We start from the raw sequence: 18,848 nt of genomic DNA on the forward strand, positions 1-18,848 counted from the left end.
GGTGCTATTCCACTAATTATTATATATAAATCTTCTGTTTTCGTAGGCTCAAGGCGACCCGTATTGAGTAGTCATGTTTCATTTGAAGCAATGCCTGTTTTGTGTGCGTGGGTTAAGTTCTTCCTCCCACGGCAAGCATACCTACTCCGCTATCACAAAACAAAATGTTATGGCTTATGTGCGTTGTGCGAATCCAAGATAGTAAAAATGACTGAATGTATATCTAAATTTCTATTCAGGTGATCCATTTAACTTAGATATTGTTGAGTATGTAAGACACTCAATATCTCTTAAAATAGTTGCAATTTTGAATTTTTATTTTTTAAATAATTGTTTTTGTTATTATACAATATTGTAAAATGACTAAATATTTACTTTTTTGTATTGTCCAGAGGTTCACGAACTTCTGAAATTTAAATAGTAACGTACATACATTTTATTAAATTTTTAAATTAGGAATAATTTAATAAAAAACAAATTTGTAGTAAATTATTTGTAATTTAAATAGTTAATAAAATATATTCATTACAATTTAAGTTTCAAACGTTGATAGAAATCTAAGAGTTGGTCAATAAAACAATTAATATTTAAATATTATTTTTACTGTAAAATAATATAAACTAAAATATCTCCCAAAAAGAAAAACTAAAACGAATGTCTTATGTTAACTTGATCATCCGGTATAGTCAATAGATTTGTTTAAAATTGTTTACTACTTCCTATTTTTTTTACCTCTGTCAAATACTCTCTGTGATATACCCAAACCATGTAAATTTATTTTTTCTTGTATAGCGTAACTCCAAAAAGACTAGCACGTATCACATATATAAATATATTATATACTCATGCCAAATGTTGTCCAATCTACTTACTCTAGACATCCATATCAGCATTTCTATTTCAGCTACTTCCATTTTTCTATTATCTATCGTGGTCAATGTCCAGCACCCACTCTCATGCATCTTTGTTGACAATACAAAATAATGTGTTTTACCAGTATGTACCTGAAACCTTAGTTCATATTATCTTAACCAATTTTATGGTAGCTTTTAAAACGGCATTATACTAGATTCAAATTATCTGAAATCTGTCGCATTAGTGTATTGAAACGACAAAGCGGTAAACTGTACACCACTAGTATCTCCATAACGTTTTAACATAATCGAACACGACCTATGGTAATAACCGTACAAATTATATTACCGTCGACCTAGTTTCGGTTAATAATTGTTGGCGTTTGGGGAGTTTTCGCAGAATATGTTAGCATGTGGTCTGGGGGTTCACTGTAATATGGTGTCCCTCTGAAGCCTAACCATGAATGCAGAATTATAATAATAACATTATTGACACAAGTGGAGGAAGCTGTCGGCAATTTTCCACAGTCTTTACTCAATTGTCCTTCCTTTACATCTAACAGGATCCTTCTCTTTAATTTCCTAGTAGCCCAAGGTATTTCAAATGCTGATCTTTTTAGTGTCCTTGATTTCCGCTAGGTTCTATTATTACTGCTATTATCGGGTTTCCTCTGAGCGCTGGTTGCACTATAATCGTTTTATTTTTGTGTACATAAATTACTTTACTATAATCTTTTCATTTATTTTCTCGTTTATCTGTTAGCCAGCGAGTGTCTATTTTGTCTATCTATTGCCCTACTTGTAAATTTCGATATATGTCTATAATTATTGAACCGTCATATTTCAATATTTAATAATAAAGGCTAAACAAATTATTATAATATTCGTCAATCATTACCAACAATTATTGCGTTTAATCGTCAGCTTTAGACGGATAAAATGTGGATCTGTTAACGATCAAAGTACACTAATAAATCTGTAGGTCGTACAAAAAGTATAATGTGTGTGTGTGTGTGATTGAACACGTTGTTAGGATCCAGTTTTGTAAGTGCGGTACATGCCGGTTGCAATCAAAAGCCGCGTGTTGAGCACATGAGACTTGAACGCTAAGCCAACGTTTCTTGATTTTTTTCTCCACTGTTTTTACATATAGAACACGGACATTTTTTTTTTTTTTTTATTACTGTTATTATATTTAATATTATATACGGACAGTATGACATAATAATGCGCATAAAAATGCCACAACATAATGTCGTATTAAACGTGCACCATGGTCCCGTCGTCCGAACTCGATAATTGCAGCCAAACCCAATAATTATCAAATAAAATTATATCACTACAAAATTATCGTAAACAGATAAGCCATCGTTCTCGCTGCATTATCGTTTACATTTAACCGTTTATAAAATATGTCATCCATAAGTACGGTATAATTAGATTTAATGTGAACATGTCGATGACTCAAAATCCATCTTATAATCGTCGCTAGTATTTTAAGTTATAACATACCTATCTATCATATTTATATATCATATGAATCGATGAGTGTAAGATCCATTCATATGGCTTCTTTTGGTAGGATTATTTCTATAATATTAATTTAGATAATACTCGCACATATGCGTTTTCTTATAAACCACCTGCTAGGTAAGAAAAATCGATGCAAGTTATTGAGAACGCACCTTTGACTTGAAATTTGAAGAAAAAAAACCTACTTGTCCAATTTAAAACATCTAAAAATTAATAATATGTGATATTACAATTATTTATGTTAATAGGATTAAAATATAATTTTAAAAAAATATGCTGTCTATCTAAAAATAATATTACATTCATTAAAAAGTGTAGTCCAAGCACATACATGGTAATTATGAAGGATAAAACACTCGTTTTCTTTTAATATAATTGCAATTTTGTAGTTTTCCTTTTTGGTTTTACTTTAGTGAGTGTTATTTTACAATATTAGAAAACAATCAAATATTTACCTTATTTTTTTTCAGCGCCCTATCAACTTTAAATAACATACTTATTACTTACATATGTTACTAACATTTTAGATAATAATAATTTGCTTGAAATGTTGACTGGTCGATAACCAGTTTTGGATAATCACTTTTCAAGTTTAAAATTTAAGACGGGAGGTAAAGTGCGGCAGAGTAATGCGCGCAGATAAAAAAAATCTACACTTCATCTTCCTAAATTTTAAACTTTAAAAACATTAAAAGTAATTATCCAAAACAGTCAACAATTTCAGCAAATTATTTTTAAATAAAAAAGTTAATAAAATATATACGTTACCGTTTAAATTACAAAAGTTGACAGAGCTCTAGTAAATACCACAAAAAAAAAAGGTAAAAATGTATACTTTTTAAAATAACATAAACAAAAATTGTTTCAAAAAGAAAAACTATAAAATAGCGATTATTTCCCTAGGAAATGAGTACCTTATACTCAATAAATCACTCAGTACATTGTATTATTAGAATTTTTAAATTGAAAAAAAAACGTTCTAGATAATTAATAGTACCTACACATAAATGTATATATATTTATTTATATCAATATAATCAGAATCGTGACATATTTTTTTTATACAAACCGCACACGTCGCGATATCACGGCAAGAAAGTATTTTATCTATGCGTTTACCTTGTATACATTTACAGTATATAATATTGTATTATTATTATTATTACTGTTATTATTATACCGCTCGTACTACCAATTATGCGTTATAACTTGGATTAAAATAGCATTATTGGCACCTATAACGTTTATTTCCAATACGTCTTGAAAAATACACTATCGGAATTTCAATTAAAATTAAAGTCACTGGAAATTCCTTGGGTATGATTTTCTTATTGAACGCAAAATTGAGAATGGCCGCTGGTCTTAATTGTTTCCAAATAAACTTCCAAACTTTAAACTTCGCGACTTTCAAAAGTAACTCAGCTTGTAGTGACTTGTGTTTAGCGATTCATTCGATTTAGTTATTATTATTATATATTACCAATGTAAATCAAAAGTTATCGGATTTTCTTTTTGCTTACTCTTTCCTCCTACGGTGCGATCACGGGTTTTAGACTTTTAGACAATAATTATTATACTTTAGCCTAATAAATATATAGTAGCAAGCTGTGGTCGGCTGTGGGTGGTAATAACTAGTAATTATAACTCGAGAGAATTATGGCGCAGTAACGTTATCGCGAAGAAGTTTTACACTGGAAGACGTGTATCGTTTTACAACTATTGTTACTCGTTGCCTGTAGATTGTTTGTTTAATCCTAATTTAAAAATAACATTAAACGCGTTACATAATTATTACGTGAACAATATTAATGGTTTGTTTATTCTACTGTACATTTCAAAGGCTCACTATGGATGTTAGATTAACCGGCGACCGGATACGCGCAATTTTGTAATAATTAAACTGACAGCTGATCGCCCGTATAATTGCTACCGTCGAACAAACACTCTGCAATCTTTGAAACCTTATAAGCTTTGAACCCACAGAATTTCGGTAGACGGACAGCACACGCGATTCGACTACAGCTGTTAACTATTATTATTATTTAATTACGGTTAAGGACGTGGATTCGAGATTATTCCGACAAGAACAATTAAATTATTTAATATAATAATACACAATTAGTATTGTTGTTGTGCACGTGGCGCCTTTGATTTAACTGCATCGTGAATAGGCAGTAGGCTATTATGAACGATCTGTACAATAATATTATAGCTGTTATCAAAAAGAGTCTACGGTTTCCAAGTACACAATATCGCTGTGAAGTTAATCGATTACTTTTTTTTTTGGGGGGGTTGTCGTGCATGATAAAGTTATAAATTGGCACACGTCAACCCTATACGTACGGCGATATAGAATATTCTCGTTGACACAAGACACATCTCACCAAAAACTTGCTAATATTGCAGTCTAAAAATGTATATTGTTTATTTTCAGATAAGTTAGAAAATTGAACTGTATCAAAATGTTCTCGTTAGAGTTTAGAATAAAATGACAATAACGGCATAGGCGCGACTTCAATTTTTAACTCGGTGGAGGGGGGTAGAAAAATTAAGACCTAACCAAACCCGTGGAAGGCTTCTTCCCCCCTCACACCTTAGTCTTAATAATATATGTTTTAGACGTACACATTTTTATTTATCTTAATGATACGTTTTGTTATCTAATACAAAAAACGTGGGGTTTATTGGTACTACAATAATTGTTATTGCTGAGCTGAACAACAATATACCTATATCTAATGATTTTTTCCCAGTGGTGGCTCGTGGTGATTTGACACAGGAGTGCGATAAAAAATATTGAAATAATAATTAAATTGGATAAAGGTCTACCCAAATTTTTAATTTCTACCTTTTTTTCTAATGTGAGTGTTGAAAAATTTAATCTTAAAATTTCTTGCACTGAATTCATATTTTATATAAAAATACTACTTATAAAAATAAACCGTATACTATGCAACGATCATGATAATAAAAATTATTATTATTTTTAGCTTCGATGCAAAGCGAGAAGGTATTGGTTTTACTCTGATGTGGGCTTTTTTTTTCGCTGTATACACTGTAACTTTTTTAATACTAGACCAATTCCTTCGAATAGCAACTCTATAAATCACAAATTTTGTCTAGTTTGTACTTTGGGGGGCTAAAAGTTGAAAAAGTTTAAGTCTTCACAGACGAAAGTTGAAAAAACAAAAAAAAAACCGTACGAGTTTTTAAGTTAGAACTTTTACTGGCTATAGTATCGAGAAAAAGAGTCGGATCGAGTTGAAATGTATAAGAAATATTTATTTGGTATGCCCACGCACGTCAGTTTTGTCAAATTCAAAATATACCCATTTCCCGACCCCCTAGGGGGGGTACAAGTTTTTTTGTTTTTCGGGGTTTTTAGCCGTAATTTAAAAACTTTTGGGTTGAAAATTTGCCAGTAGTTGGAACTCATATGTATCCATAACATATTAAGCGGGTGAAAAATTCGGCACTACAGTTTTTTTTTAATTGCCGGAAAACCGTGTTTTTGCACATTGCGTATATTTTAACAAAAACACCTAAAATCTTTAAAAAAAATTGATCAAATCATTAAAACAATTTTATTTATATCTATGCAGAATGATACTATTAGGTTTTGTGCTCAAGTACCACTTTTGACTTAAAGTTTACACAAATTCAATTTTTTTTTTTTTTTTGACTTAAGTTCTTTCCGGATGATTAAAATTGAGAACTGATAGTAAATTCGTAATCACCGACCCAAAAAACATATAATTTGACCACTTTTGATGTCTTTTACACAAAAATCCAGAAAAATGTTTTAGCTTCGTGCTAATTTTATTTTTTTAGTTTATCAACTTGTAGCTCTAATTTTGTAAAAAATATTTCATTATTTTATTACTATGTACTATTACTATTAAGATAAATTTTAATTATAATTAAGTCATAAATGATAATACTTTATTTTATGACTAGATCAAATCTCGTGAACATTTAACATCATGATACTGCTCCTATGCTATTATTAAAAAAACACAATTTTTAAAATCTCCATAAAAGGTTATTGTTAAATAACAGGCAACAGCCGACTGCTAGTGGCTATACACGTTAGTAATATTTAACTAATAAGTAATAAATGTAGGTAAAATTTATTGTTTTCTCCATCACAGTACCAGTATACGATTTATTTTAATTTTAATGTAAGAAAATCGATTTTTCTTTAGAAAATAACAAGAAATTAATATACAGGATGAGGCAGTATTATGAGGCGATTTTCTAATGTATTTAAATGGGAAAACCCGTTTCACTATCCCACCCTTTACATTTTAAGGATCTATGAAAAGGTTTTTTTAGTTGCATTTTATTTTGTACATTGTCAATCTAGTAAAATAGAAGTATAATATAGCTTTGAAATAATATAATCTGTGAAGTATAAATAGTTTGTGTGAGATTGCTTTAATGGAAGTATATAATACATAAATATTAATTTTATTGAGAATAAGCGATTATAATTTAAACTATGGAGTACAAACGATTGAAACATGAATCGTCGACCATTCCAACAAAATATAACAAGACATTGTATATGTGTTATTTGGTCCACTAAGTTTTTGCAAAAAAAAAAAAACCAGTACAGTGGGATCGGGGCATAGTGGGGACGGAGCATAGTTGGGTCGGGGCATATTGGGGACGGGGAAGTCACAGGTTTACAGGAATTTTTAAATCTGAAAGTGATAAAATCACTTTCGAAAAAACGCTTCGATGCAAATCGGTAGTTAGTATTTTCAAGCCAGTACAGTCCAAACCAAGCACAGTATAAACCAGCAAAGTTAGAAAGTTTTAAATGAAGGTTCTGTATTTACAAATGAGCATCAAAGCGTTTATTTGAAAGCGATTTTATTCAATTTTATCACTTTTATTTATAATAATTCTTGTAGACCTGTGACCTCTCCGTTTCTTCATTGCTTTGATTACATTATGCCAATACTCTACTGTACTAGTCCTCTCGGATAAAATCACTTTCAAATTAACGCTTTGATGCTCATTTGTAAATACAGAACCTTCATTTAAAACTTTCTAACTTTGCTGGTTTATACTGTGCTTGGTTTGGACTGTACTGGCTTGAAAATACTAACTACCGATTTGCATCGAAGCGTTTTTTCGAAAGTGATTTTATCACTTTCAGATTTAAAAATTCCTGTAAACCTGTGACTTCCCCGTCCCCAATATGCCCCGACCCAACTATGCTCCGTCCCCACTATGCCCCGATCCCACTGTACTGGTTTTTTTTATAAATAACGATACTATAATGCGAATAGAATGGCTTTCAGCTGTAGTAATGTGTGTGTTATGTTGTCTAGGACGTTTTCGACGATATCCGAGTAACCGCCTTCAGTATGCCGTTCGTTTATTGTACATTAATCATAATACATAATAATATATTGTCGGACGCCGTGATTTCATTGAGTCATTATAAAATTGAGATTAACTGGAATTTTCAGACGTATGGTATATGTTTCATCAATATTACAGAAAAAGCAGATTTTCACGATAATCTTCTAAGATCTATCAACCGTTAATAAATAATATTAAAATTTTAATCGATAAATAATGTACTGTTATAATATAAGATATTTAGGTTTACTAAAATCTCTTTTTCTTATGGGAGATTTGAAAATATATTCACATAGTTTCAAAAAAAAAAACACAAACATGAAAATGTATAATTCTGAGCAATTTTGGTCTTGACCGTTTCTTCGGCAGGGAGTGCGACTATGATGAATTGCAATTTGCATAATATATATTAGTTAACTATTAAGTAAGACTGTAGGGGTATTCATGCTAAATATTTGAAATTTAAAATATTTGGATAATCTAGAATTATGCAGGTTAATGACAGGATTACCGCAAATAAAGGTAAAACATCAAATACGGGTTATAACTAACGACATACACATGTATAAGTATATCGATTATTTAACAATTTCTCTCAATGATTTGTTAATTTAAACAATAGCTGTTATCACTATATTATACAGTATGCTTGTTGATAAAAATACTAATAAAATATCTAAGCAAATAACTAAGTAGAATTAAACAGTTACTACGTTGTATTAATTATAAAATCACTATCCTAGGTATACCAAATAATATGAACTACAATTATAAGTCATTATTCATTTCTACAAAATGGGTTTCGGAATAATTATATTTTATCCGTCAATGTATTACAATACAATTATTATTATTATACTAACTATTTTAATTTGTTTTATTTACTAATGAATAATTAATAGTTATATTAAAATCACGTTGGGTTCTATCACTGGATAGCCTCCCTCCTCGTACAGCATCACCGTTTTCTTCTCTCTCTGTGTATATAACAATGTAACAATTTGCTCATTATGTCTCGCAGCATAGATTGTAAATATTCTTCAGTAAATAAAAATTTTAAAAATTTAAAATAAAAAAAAAATTATATTTTTTGCATTGAAAAATTATTTTTAATTTTTCTCGTCTGAAACTTTGGGTATCTGTCTACACAGTAGATAACTGATAAACAGAATTTGTTTTAAAATTACTACTAGTACTTAGATTGGTTTCAACAAAACGAGACCTTCATAAAATATTGGTTTACTTGGTTGTGCTTGTGTGTACGGATTTTCATTTTAAAAACCCCATTCAACAGTAATTATTCAAACAAACACTTCTGGTGTATAGTTTTTCCACCAAATACCATCAACGATTAGTTATAAATATGCATAGCATTTTTTTTTTAGATCTTTCAAATTCCGGTTGTTAATTTTCTATTAGCCATTAGGTAAGTTAATAGTCAAAGTGGTATAATTCTTGTTGCGTTGTTGACAACAATTATTATCAATAATTATATAATACTTAGTTATAGTTTTTAAAAAACAAATATTTGTTTCTGTCTATAAGAAAAAAATATCATAATGATTAATGGATTTCTCAAGCATTTGATGTACACTTATGTAAATAAACGCAAAAAAAAATAATAGTTATCTATATCAGCGTTACTTTTTAAAAACATTCGTATTAAGTTAAATATTCATAATTTTTGTTTAAAGTTGGACCGCAGTTAGTACGCAGTCTAATAATAATAAATGTAAATTATACTAAATTCTTTAAAAAAAATAAGTGTATCAACTATACTATATCGCAGATTCGTTATCAAACGTTTCATTTGAAGTAGTTGTTAGAAAATAATTGCTTTCGAGATCAGGATGACTCGTATGCGTTGTAACTTTTAGTATATATACGGTCGTCAGTCGGCTCAATGAGTCACATGCTGTTTGTTCGTACCAGTTTAATAGCTTGATTATTACAACTGTTAGCACATCAATTTCAATTGCATGTTGTGGCAATACGATTTTGTTTGGATATCGTTTTGGCATTTCCTTGTAAAGGATCAGTGACCGTTAATGTTAATAATAACAACAATAATAACGTACATTTAACACCCCGAAGGCAAAAGTGCCACATTTACATAATAAATTCCAAATTATGAATGGTATCTTAAAAACAAATCTAGTACAGTGGGATCGGGGTATAGTGGGGATGGAGAGGTCACAGGTATACAGGAATTATTACAACTGAAAGTGATAAAATCACTTTTAAGTAAACGCTTCTATGCGAATCTGTGGGTAGTATGTATAAACCACACATAGTAACCTTGAAATGACTACGGTCAAAGCGTAATTTTCCCCAATTTTTTTTCGGTTTTTTATTAATAAAAAAAATGTTTGACTACAGATTTTTGAAGAATTTGTATATGTTATAGCTGCCATCTAGATCTACCTTTCGTCTAATTTTCATACCTATATAAATATAAATTATTTGGATGTATTTCTTAATTTTTAAAGGGAAGGGATTCATTTTTAAAATTTTTAGTCTAATAAATTACCTTAGAAGTACGATTTGAGATATTAGGAGCTGCTACACGAATAAATCGGTCGGCTTAAAAGATATCGTGGGTACAGACACAAAAATGTAAAAATAAAAACATATGATTTTAAGTACAATACCTTCTCAGCTATCGCATCGAAGCTAAAAGAAATAGTTAAAATAAATCTGAGTTAAAATAAATTTTAATCTGACCGCACATATTGTCGGTGAACCAAACTAGGTAGCTCGAAGCCCTTGCTCGGTTACCTACTCATCGGAGAACGTAAACAATCTACTAGTGCGTGTACAGGTCACCTGTTTGCTCTAAATATTGTGCCATCCGTATTTGAAATATTATAAATCCTTTGGGGGCATTGACTCTCCTCTGCGTTGGCGATCATTATAGATTCGCGCTAAATTGCGCTAACAAAATAATCGTTTTACGTACGCGGTCTGCCGGGTTTTAACGCCTTTTTGAACATGTCGCAGTAAAAGAACGTACTGCGTTTGTTCGCCTTTAAGGTAGTGCGTATAAAAAGCAACAGGAATTGTCGCAATACCGTCAATGACACTCCAAGTGTTGGTGCCGACGGTCAGAATACCCATATAGTAACAGTGGCCCTTAAACAGAGAGCACGAACCGACTAGGATGCAGGTAAAGTAATACTGTAAAATATCTTAATAAATAGTTTGTAGGCGTTGAAGTCTACGGTTTTCAAGGAAGGCTATGTGTCGCCAAATGTTCTCCACCACGCCGGTTTATCAGTTCCAGTGATTAACTTGACTATGAGTGCTTCAGATAAGTACTTTCTAAAAGCCCGAAAAATCGAGTTCCAAACGTAATCGGTGTGCAAAGGCCTCGATGGCCTATAATTATTATTACTGTTAGCCGTTTTTAATAATTGTATTTATATGCCGGTGTTTTGCCCGTCGTCCACGGTTGAACACGATGATTTTTTAACAGATCCCCACTCGACACTTATACACGTGTTATAGCGGCGTAAGTACTTTGTCAGGGAGACCTGCGCCTACATACATGTAAACTCCATTTGGCTTATCGTTTGTTACACGGGGCACATATTATTATCACCTGACCGTCGAGTAACAACACAATATATTATATTTAATATCGTAGCTGCACAGCGCGTTACCCATATTATTGTTATGCTGTGTGTGTTTACTTTAACAAGCCTGCCGAAGAATTCGGTCACCGCATATCGGTCATCGGGTACTGTAGGAATAATAATACTACTAATAGATTTATAATTATTTTACCTAATTTGATAAAACGTGGGTGATATTGTTCTAATGTTTTTTTTTTTGGGGGGGGTGTTTGCACAGGAACTAAAGAAAATATTGAGTCAGACGTTTTTCTCCGAAACGGAGCAAGAACTGAAACAAAACTACGTGAACCTATGCAAACAACTACCATCGTACGCCACCAGACTTTACAAAGTCAAGGAAGTCTCACGGCACCGGACCAACCCCGGTGTAAAGGTATGTACACTTTGACACTTTTTATTAAAATATGTACTCCGATAATATGTATTCTAACAAAAGCCAAGACCAGTCGTTATGGTCTTTGCCGCTTGTCCGGTACAATAGTTTAATATTTTATTTGTATTGTATGATATTTTATAACAATTAATAGATACAATAACAATAGTAGTATCGTTTACGGGATGAATATGTTAGGCACGGGACACTTATTCGAGAATTTCTCAAAGTCAATTGTCAAGCGTTAACTTCACTCTAGAACCGATACTAATGGGTGGCAAAACGCATAAATCGATCTCTGTTCTAATTATTTCGTACAAATCACGCGATCAATTTGCTTTAAATCCCAAATCGAAAAGCAAACACAATGAACCGCCATTAAACGGTGGTAACGAAGAGTCAAGACACTGAATTTGTAGTCGGTAATGTGTTGGTGCCAGGTTGTTCATAGGTCGGTTGTTAGGTTTTTATTGCGTGTATGTGTGAGTGTCATCCACAACTTATTTAGATTCCGGGTACGATTTCTTTCTAACGGATAATTAACAACATAACGTTGGTTATTGTTGAGAAGCTATAAACGATTTGTTTTTCATTTTCGTTTTCTACTCTCCAACGTTATGTCTACTGACAAAGTAATCAAATATTTAAATAGATGGATATTATACGTAAAATTACTCTCTTATCAAAAAACATAAATTCTTAAAAGCTTACATTTTTACTAATATGTAGTACAAAGGAATAGGTCCAGCGGGCCAGCCAGAGGGTTCTAGATTTAGTACATCCTAATTGCCTCCCATAGGTAATGGGTGAAATTATATACCAGTTGTCTCTGGACTACTATCTAAACTGAATGCAGTGAAGTTTATTTCGGATTGGAAAGTGTTAGACGTTAGGTCAAAAATCACTTGTTACCTCCCCGTTAGATAATACATATTTTTCATCCAAACTGCCCACCGTTAAGATCGATTTTCGAAAAATTAAAAAAAAATAATCACAAAAATCGAATACTCAAATCTCAATCGACTTTTAGTATTGCCGCCATAAATCATCAGAAATTTCGTTAGAGTTTAGGAAGGATAAGTTAAAAAATTATTTCAGTTCTTTTTTTTTTAAATAAATATTACTTACAGCACGCGATGCTGTATGTATCGCCATATATTTTCCTCTAAGTGAAAAAAATCTTTTGACTACAGCAGCAGTGAAAATATTTATAATTGCCACATGTTTTGCTTTATCAAAGTCAGCATAAATTATGCGTGAGGAACAACTTAAATTCAAGTGTTGAATTTTTGAACATAGTTTTGTGTAAACCACTAAAGATGATTCCATTCTTTTCAGCAATTCGGATGCGCCAAATTATTATAGTAAAAGATAAAAACTAGTCTGACCATTGTGAGTGTTAGGAGCCTTGTATTTAACTGATATTTTACTCTAATACTGTTTACACATTACTCATAAATGGTGTATTTGTACGCATTATATTTATGTGTTTGTTTTGTCTGCGTTTTTAAGGGTACACGCTTGTTGGGACTAAGCTACGATAAACTTGTGTTAATTGACAGTAAGACAAAGGTCGTAATTAAATGGCAAATGACGCAAGATTTGGTTCAAGTGAGTGATTTGCCTAAATAAAATATATTTGTAAAATATAATTCGTTATTGTAAAAACAAATTATTTAGAAAACGATTTTTTTTTATAGATGCTAATAAAACTGAATATTTAACTTGATAATTTGTGTTATGTATTATATAGTGGCAACAACAATCAAACGTGAAATTATATTTGGATTTCCGTAATGCCAAATGGACGCTGGAGCTGCCAACAGACCGTGCGCTGCGGGATGTTGGTGTAGTTTTGTTTCAGATTTTACAAGAAATTGATTCCAATTTTTTGGAACAGTACAGCATTATATCACCGAGTTACCGTAAGAAATTCACAGGTCAGTACATTTTAAATTATATTGTAATAACTAGTTAACTTTCATTGGTTGAAATTGAAGTGGAGGCTTCAAGTTCCCGCAGAACTCAAGCAAGCAAACTACATATCCTCAAATTTTTTTTTTTTGCTTAAATTGTTGGGAATTTTTTTGAATTCTAAATTCCTAAGCGGGGTTAGACTAACTATATAAATATAAAATGTATTAATAAAAAGATTTTAAAAATACCTACATTTTTTCAGGTATTAGGTATTACTACCTAGGGGTTTTAATAAATTTCAACCAAGCCATTTTGTTTTATTTTAGAGCCAAAGCCTGGCAAAATTACGCCGATAGAATGATCAGATTCAGTTTTGTAAAGTGATTTGAGTTCTTTTGACTACTAGATTATGTAGGAAACCGATTTTCATTTAAAAAATTCAGTTTTTTGTTTATATTTTAAATAAATTAAATTTGAAAATTATTTAATATTAAAAGACAACTGTTTTACATGGAATAAGCGAAAAATTCGTTTCCGACATAACTTAGTAAAGTAGCTAAAGAACATATCTTTTTACCAAATTGAAATAGGACCATTCTAAGTAATCGACATTTTGCCAGGCTTTTTAGTCTAAAACGTCAAAAAAATAAATCACTTTCGAGTCTTTTTAAGATTTACCGGTATCCAAACTATCCATTATCAAACGATTTCTTCATTCATTTTTCATAAAAAAAAAAAAATGCAAACAAAACACTATTTTATAAGCAACGGATTTATATATACATATAATATATATATTTTTAATCTGACATGTGTATATTGTTTTAGAAAAAACAAAAATTAAACTGGACGAAGAACTTTGTCCAGAGTTTAACGTATTGCGGCGCATACTACATTTTCCGGAAGAAGTTGCGCTGCTTTTGACTAAAAAAGAAATAGAATTATTCTACAGCGTGCCACCATTGGACTATCTACGGCAAGTAGCCATGGATCAAAATACCCAGTATCCATGTACAACATCGATTAAGATACTCGTGGATAGATTCGTAGCCGTGAGTTGGGCAACTTGTGCACTGTTCGGAATTAGGCCGACGAGACTTATGTTTTTTGTAATGCATTTAGGTAAGTTCTTGGGTGGCACAATTAATCCTGACAATGCGGAAGTACGAACATCGCAAAGCCATACTTTCGTGTATACTTAGGGTGGCAAAAGAATGTTGGAACATTGGCAACTTCAATGGTGCAATAGAAATCGTCGCCGGTTTAAGGTAATTCGTTATTTTAAAATTAAATAATCATTTAATTATCACAATGTATTATAGATATTATATCGAATTTTGGTAACGAAAATGTGGGTTCAATATCATAATACCTAACAAGTCTTTTTTTATTTGTTATTTGAGTTTTTATTAAAATATTTAAATAATACCCGGGTCTGCATTTAGCATTGGATTACTTTTTTCTAGAAGGTATGATTGATATAGTTTACTGGTTTTGTTTTTTTTTTTAATTTATTCAACGTTATTTGATTAGAGAGGTTTTATAGATATTAATCTAAAACTGAAATCATGTACATCAAGCAATTTATTTTAAATTTTAAATCAACTAAATCTTTTATTCGAGTTAACCACATCAGACAACAGATAAAACCAGAGTATAGTACAAAGCATATGTTCAATTATTTTTAAGTTAACGCGGCTCAACTTACATAGCCTTAATCATACATAAAATTAATAAACGGCACTAGGCGTTAAAGAAGAAATACTTGAACATTTTTACCGTGCTCAAGAGTATGATCATTTTCTATGGTCAATATTATTTACGATTTGATTTCTGTATTCTTTGTTGATTTTTTGACATTTTCATGTCTTAGCTCTGGCACATAACCCTGGCAAATAACCGAAAAAAGCGTTACCATAAAAGCGTTATCAAATAATAAAAAGTTTTGACATTTTCATGTCTTAGCTCTGGCACATAACCGAAAATATTATAACGAAAATATTGTAACACAAATATAGTAACGAAAAATGCGTTATCAAAAAATAAATGGGGATGAAGATGAGGTGGGGGTGGGAATGAGGTTGAGGGTGGGAATTAGCTGTGGAAAATAACCGAAAAAAGCATAACGAAAAAAGTGTTACCAAAAAAGTGTTACGCTGTTATCTGATATGAGATAGGGGTGGGATATAGGGGTAGGGGATAGGGGGTTAGTGATAGGGGTAAGATATAGGAGATAAGAGATATGTAGTATGTTCAATATTTAAAACTTTTTTAAATAATAATTCCACAACTAATCTAAATTTATTCGGTACTTCAACGAGACATGAAAATGTTCTATCGTGGTTGCAGACTCGGCTGAAAAATGGCTGATTTTTCTAAATGAATAAACAAAGTGATCAAAAGTAGCAATTTCACTAGACCATCTCACTGCAAGTCTACTCTTAAAGTGGCCGGTCGCGTTATTTTTCTATGATATTAGAAAATAATTCTGTGAAAATTTAGGTTAGATTACTCAACTCATTCACGTGCTGCATAGGGGTTGAAGTTGAGCGAAATAGGATAGTTTGTAGTTTTTCTAAATTTAACCCATAATAGTGTCAATTTCAATATATATTATAATTTTATTTCAACTAAGTGTTTCTGAAAATTTATCCTTATGTTGAAAATCTGTACTCACAAAGAAAAAGGCTACTGCATAACCCAACTGTGTTATAAATACCTATATAGTACAGCTATATATTTTTAACAGCAATCATATAAGTTATAACTATGTCACGTTTTTAGTTTTTTTATTATTCACAGTTACGCCATACTTTATGTTTCGTTTTGTTGAATTCACTTTGGTCGCTAATCTCTGTATTATCTGTTACTTTAGTTTGTATTATATTTAATAATAGGTTCAATGCATCGAGTCTAAATTCTCACTTTTGTACATAGGCAAAAATCCATTAAAAATATCGAAGGAAGGAATCTACTATTTTTCACATGTACCAATGCCGTGAGGGTTTTCGCCCGACACTACCATTACTGTACAGTGTACAAATTTAAAATAAATATTTTTGAAGTAGTTTCAAGTTTTGTGAAGAGGAAATTATACCGTTGATAATAATGATCGGAACAACCGGTATTTTAGAAACGTCCACCGTTGTCAACTGTTGATAATTATGGAATACGATTTACTTAAATAATTGTTGGTACCGGCATTGTGCTTTCAGGTCGGAAAAAGTCAGGTCATTTATGCAAACTGTAATGGAAAAGGAAAAAGTGCCATTTTTGGATTTCCTTAACGAAACCATGCTTTTCCCCGCTCGGTACGAGGGCGCTCTGAAAAGAGCGCTTGCCATGGCCGACTGTCCGGTGGTGCCGTTCTTTGGGACGTTTTTAAGGGAGATACGACAAGTAATGCAAGTCATACCCGAATCTATGGTGTTGTCTTCACTGGACAACGCGACCGCTTTACAGGTATGAATCCACTACGAACAGTGTCCATAATATTATAATAGTAGTAATAATAATAATAGTACTTCATAAGATAATACGTCTTAGAGGAGGACAAATAGTCGAGTAGGTAAGGCGTTGCATTAGTGTGTCTGGCCGGTATCCTACTCTTAACAAATTCCCCAAAAACTATCCCATGACAGTGAATATAATACTTTTTATATTGATAATGCACGGTTTTCCGAGTTAAGTGAAACAAGACAAAAACAAAAAATCTCTACTATTCAGGTGACACTACTGTCATAGAATAAAAATAGGTTTGCTAAAATCAAATTCTGTTTTCATAATATATTTAAAATTTATCGAATCAAGTTAAAATTTATAAGCTGACATTTTTAAACCACTTTTAAAATAATAAATATTTAAGGTTCTTCTTGAATTTTGAATAATTTTTACAATACATTTTTTAGCTTCGATGTGGTGCTGAGAAATTATTTGTTTTATAATTATTAATTTAAATTTGTATATTCCATTCGCCTTCGCGTTTATTTTTTTTATTAAATGTTTCATAACTTTTTTATCTGTTATAAATTCCATTACATAATATAAATGCTGTATTAATTTATAAGTTATTAAATTATTATTCAACTCAGTTTGCCAAAAATTGATTTACTCCTTTTTATCTGTGACTGACCACACTATTTGTAATTCTTTAATAATATGATAACAAATTTCAATGTATAATCTACCATTAGATTGAGCGGAAAATGTCTTATAAAACTGACCAGAAAATGACTTGTGCCCTATTACCCGATAACCTGATCAAATTTGACCACCTTCCAAATCGATTAAATACAATATGTTACATGAAAAAAAAATCATGATTATTTATATTAAACTCTATTTTTCTGGTACGATATTTTATCATTAGCTCTAGTCATTTAAATGTGTTATTCAAGAGGGCCATTATCGGTTGTGCATAATAAATCTACTATAGTATAAACTATAATAATATGCTTCAATAACGTTGTGCAGAAGTCAGAACGGTCATAATATTTTTGTCAAACCGTGTCCGTGATAATAATGCGGTGGCCGGGTTTATTATATTCGGATTGATAATACCGTCAATTGGTCTAAATGAACGGGTCATTATCGGTTGCAGGCTGACTCAATGAGCGCTTTGTGTGTAACGGGGCCGTCAGATTTACAAAATAATTTCCATCTAACTGGGACGCGATCGTCTTAAATTAGTGTGCTGGTAAAATAGAATTACATTTAAAAAAAAAACGGTCCACAATACTTGCGCCAGTTAGTCAGCGCTGGAAATTGATACATACAACGACAGAGAGCGATAGAGAGTGTCGGGGCAAACCACCTTGATGCCGTTTACGTCCTGTTGACCTTTAAGCCGTACCACAATACTGTATACACGTTGATAATTGGTATTGTAGACTATAATAATATGATGTACTCTGCACAACCCTCGGTACATTAAACATAATGATAACGTCGCACTAGTGCAACAGCAACTAGGAAATCTATCATTACACTGTTATTAGGATACACCGTGTTAAAAAAAAAAAGTAATAATAATCGTTACTTTAGTAGCTAGTATAATTTTGTATAATTATAATTTATACATGTGTATTTTTAATTTTTATTTATTTATCTTTTGCAATCTGAACCGGCGGAAAATAATATTGACATTGCGTCCTTCTGTCG

General features: G+C 31.4%; 1 protein-coding gene across 3 annotated transcripts in view; it reads left to right on the forward strand.

The window, feature by feature from the left end:
• Positions 1 to 18,848, forward strand: part of LOC126844474 (uncharacterized) — a 274,285-nt gene that overhangs the window by 243,426 nt on the left and 12,011 nt on the right. For all 3 annotated transcript variants that reach the window (XM_050582703.1, XM_050582705.1, XM_050582704.1), the window contains 6 exons: positions 11,616 to 11,771; positions 13,284 to 13,382; positions 13,525 to 13,711; positions 14,517 to 14,740; positions 14,811 to 14,956; positions 16,904 to 17,150. In XM_050582703.1, coding sequence (XP_050438660.1) covers positions 11,616 to 11,771; positions 13,284 to 13,382; positions 13,525 to 13,711; positions 14,517 to 14,740; positions 14,811 to 14,956; positions 16,904 to 17,150 — 1,059 coding nt within the window. The remainder of the gene's footprint in view (positions 1 to 11,615; positions 11,772 to 13,283; positions 13,383 to 13,524; positions 13,712 to 14,516; positions 14,741 to 14,810; positions 14,957 to 16,903; positions 17,151 to 18,848) is intronic.

Source organism: Adelges cooleyi, unplaced genomic scaffold (genome assembly GCF_023614345.1).
Source record: "Adelges cooleyi isolate 19-005CV unplaced genomic scaffold, UGA_ACOO_1.1 ACOO_flye_CR_arks_rails_tigmint_CR_PRNA_651, whole genome shotgun sequence".
Lineage (NCBI taxonomy): Eukaryota > Metazoa > Arthropoda > Insecta > Hemiptera > Adelgidae > Adelges > Adelges cooleyi.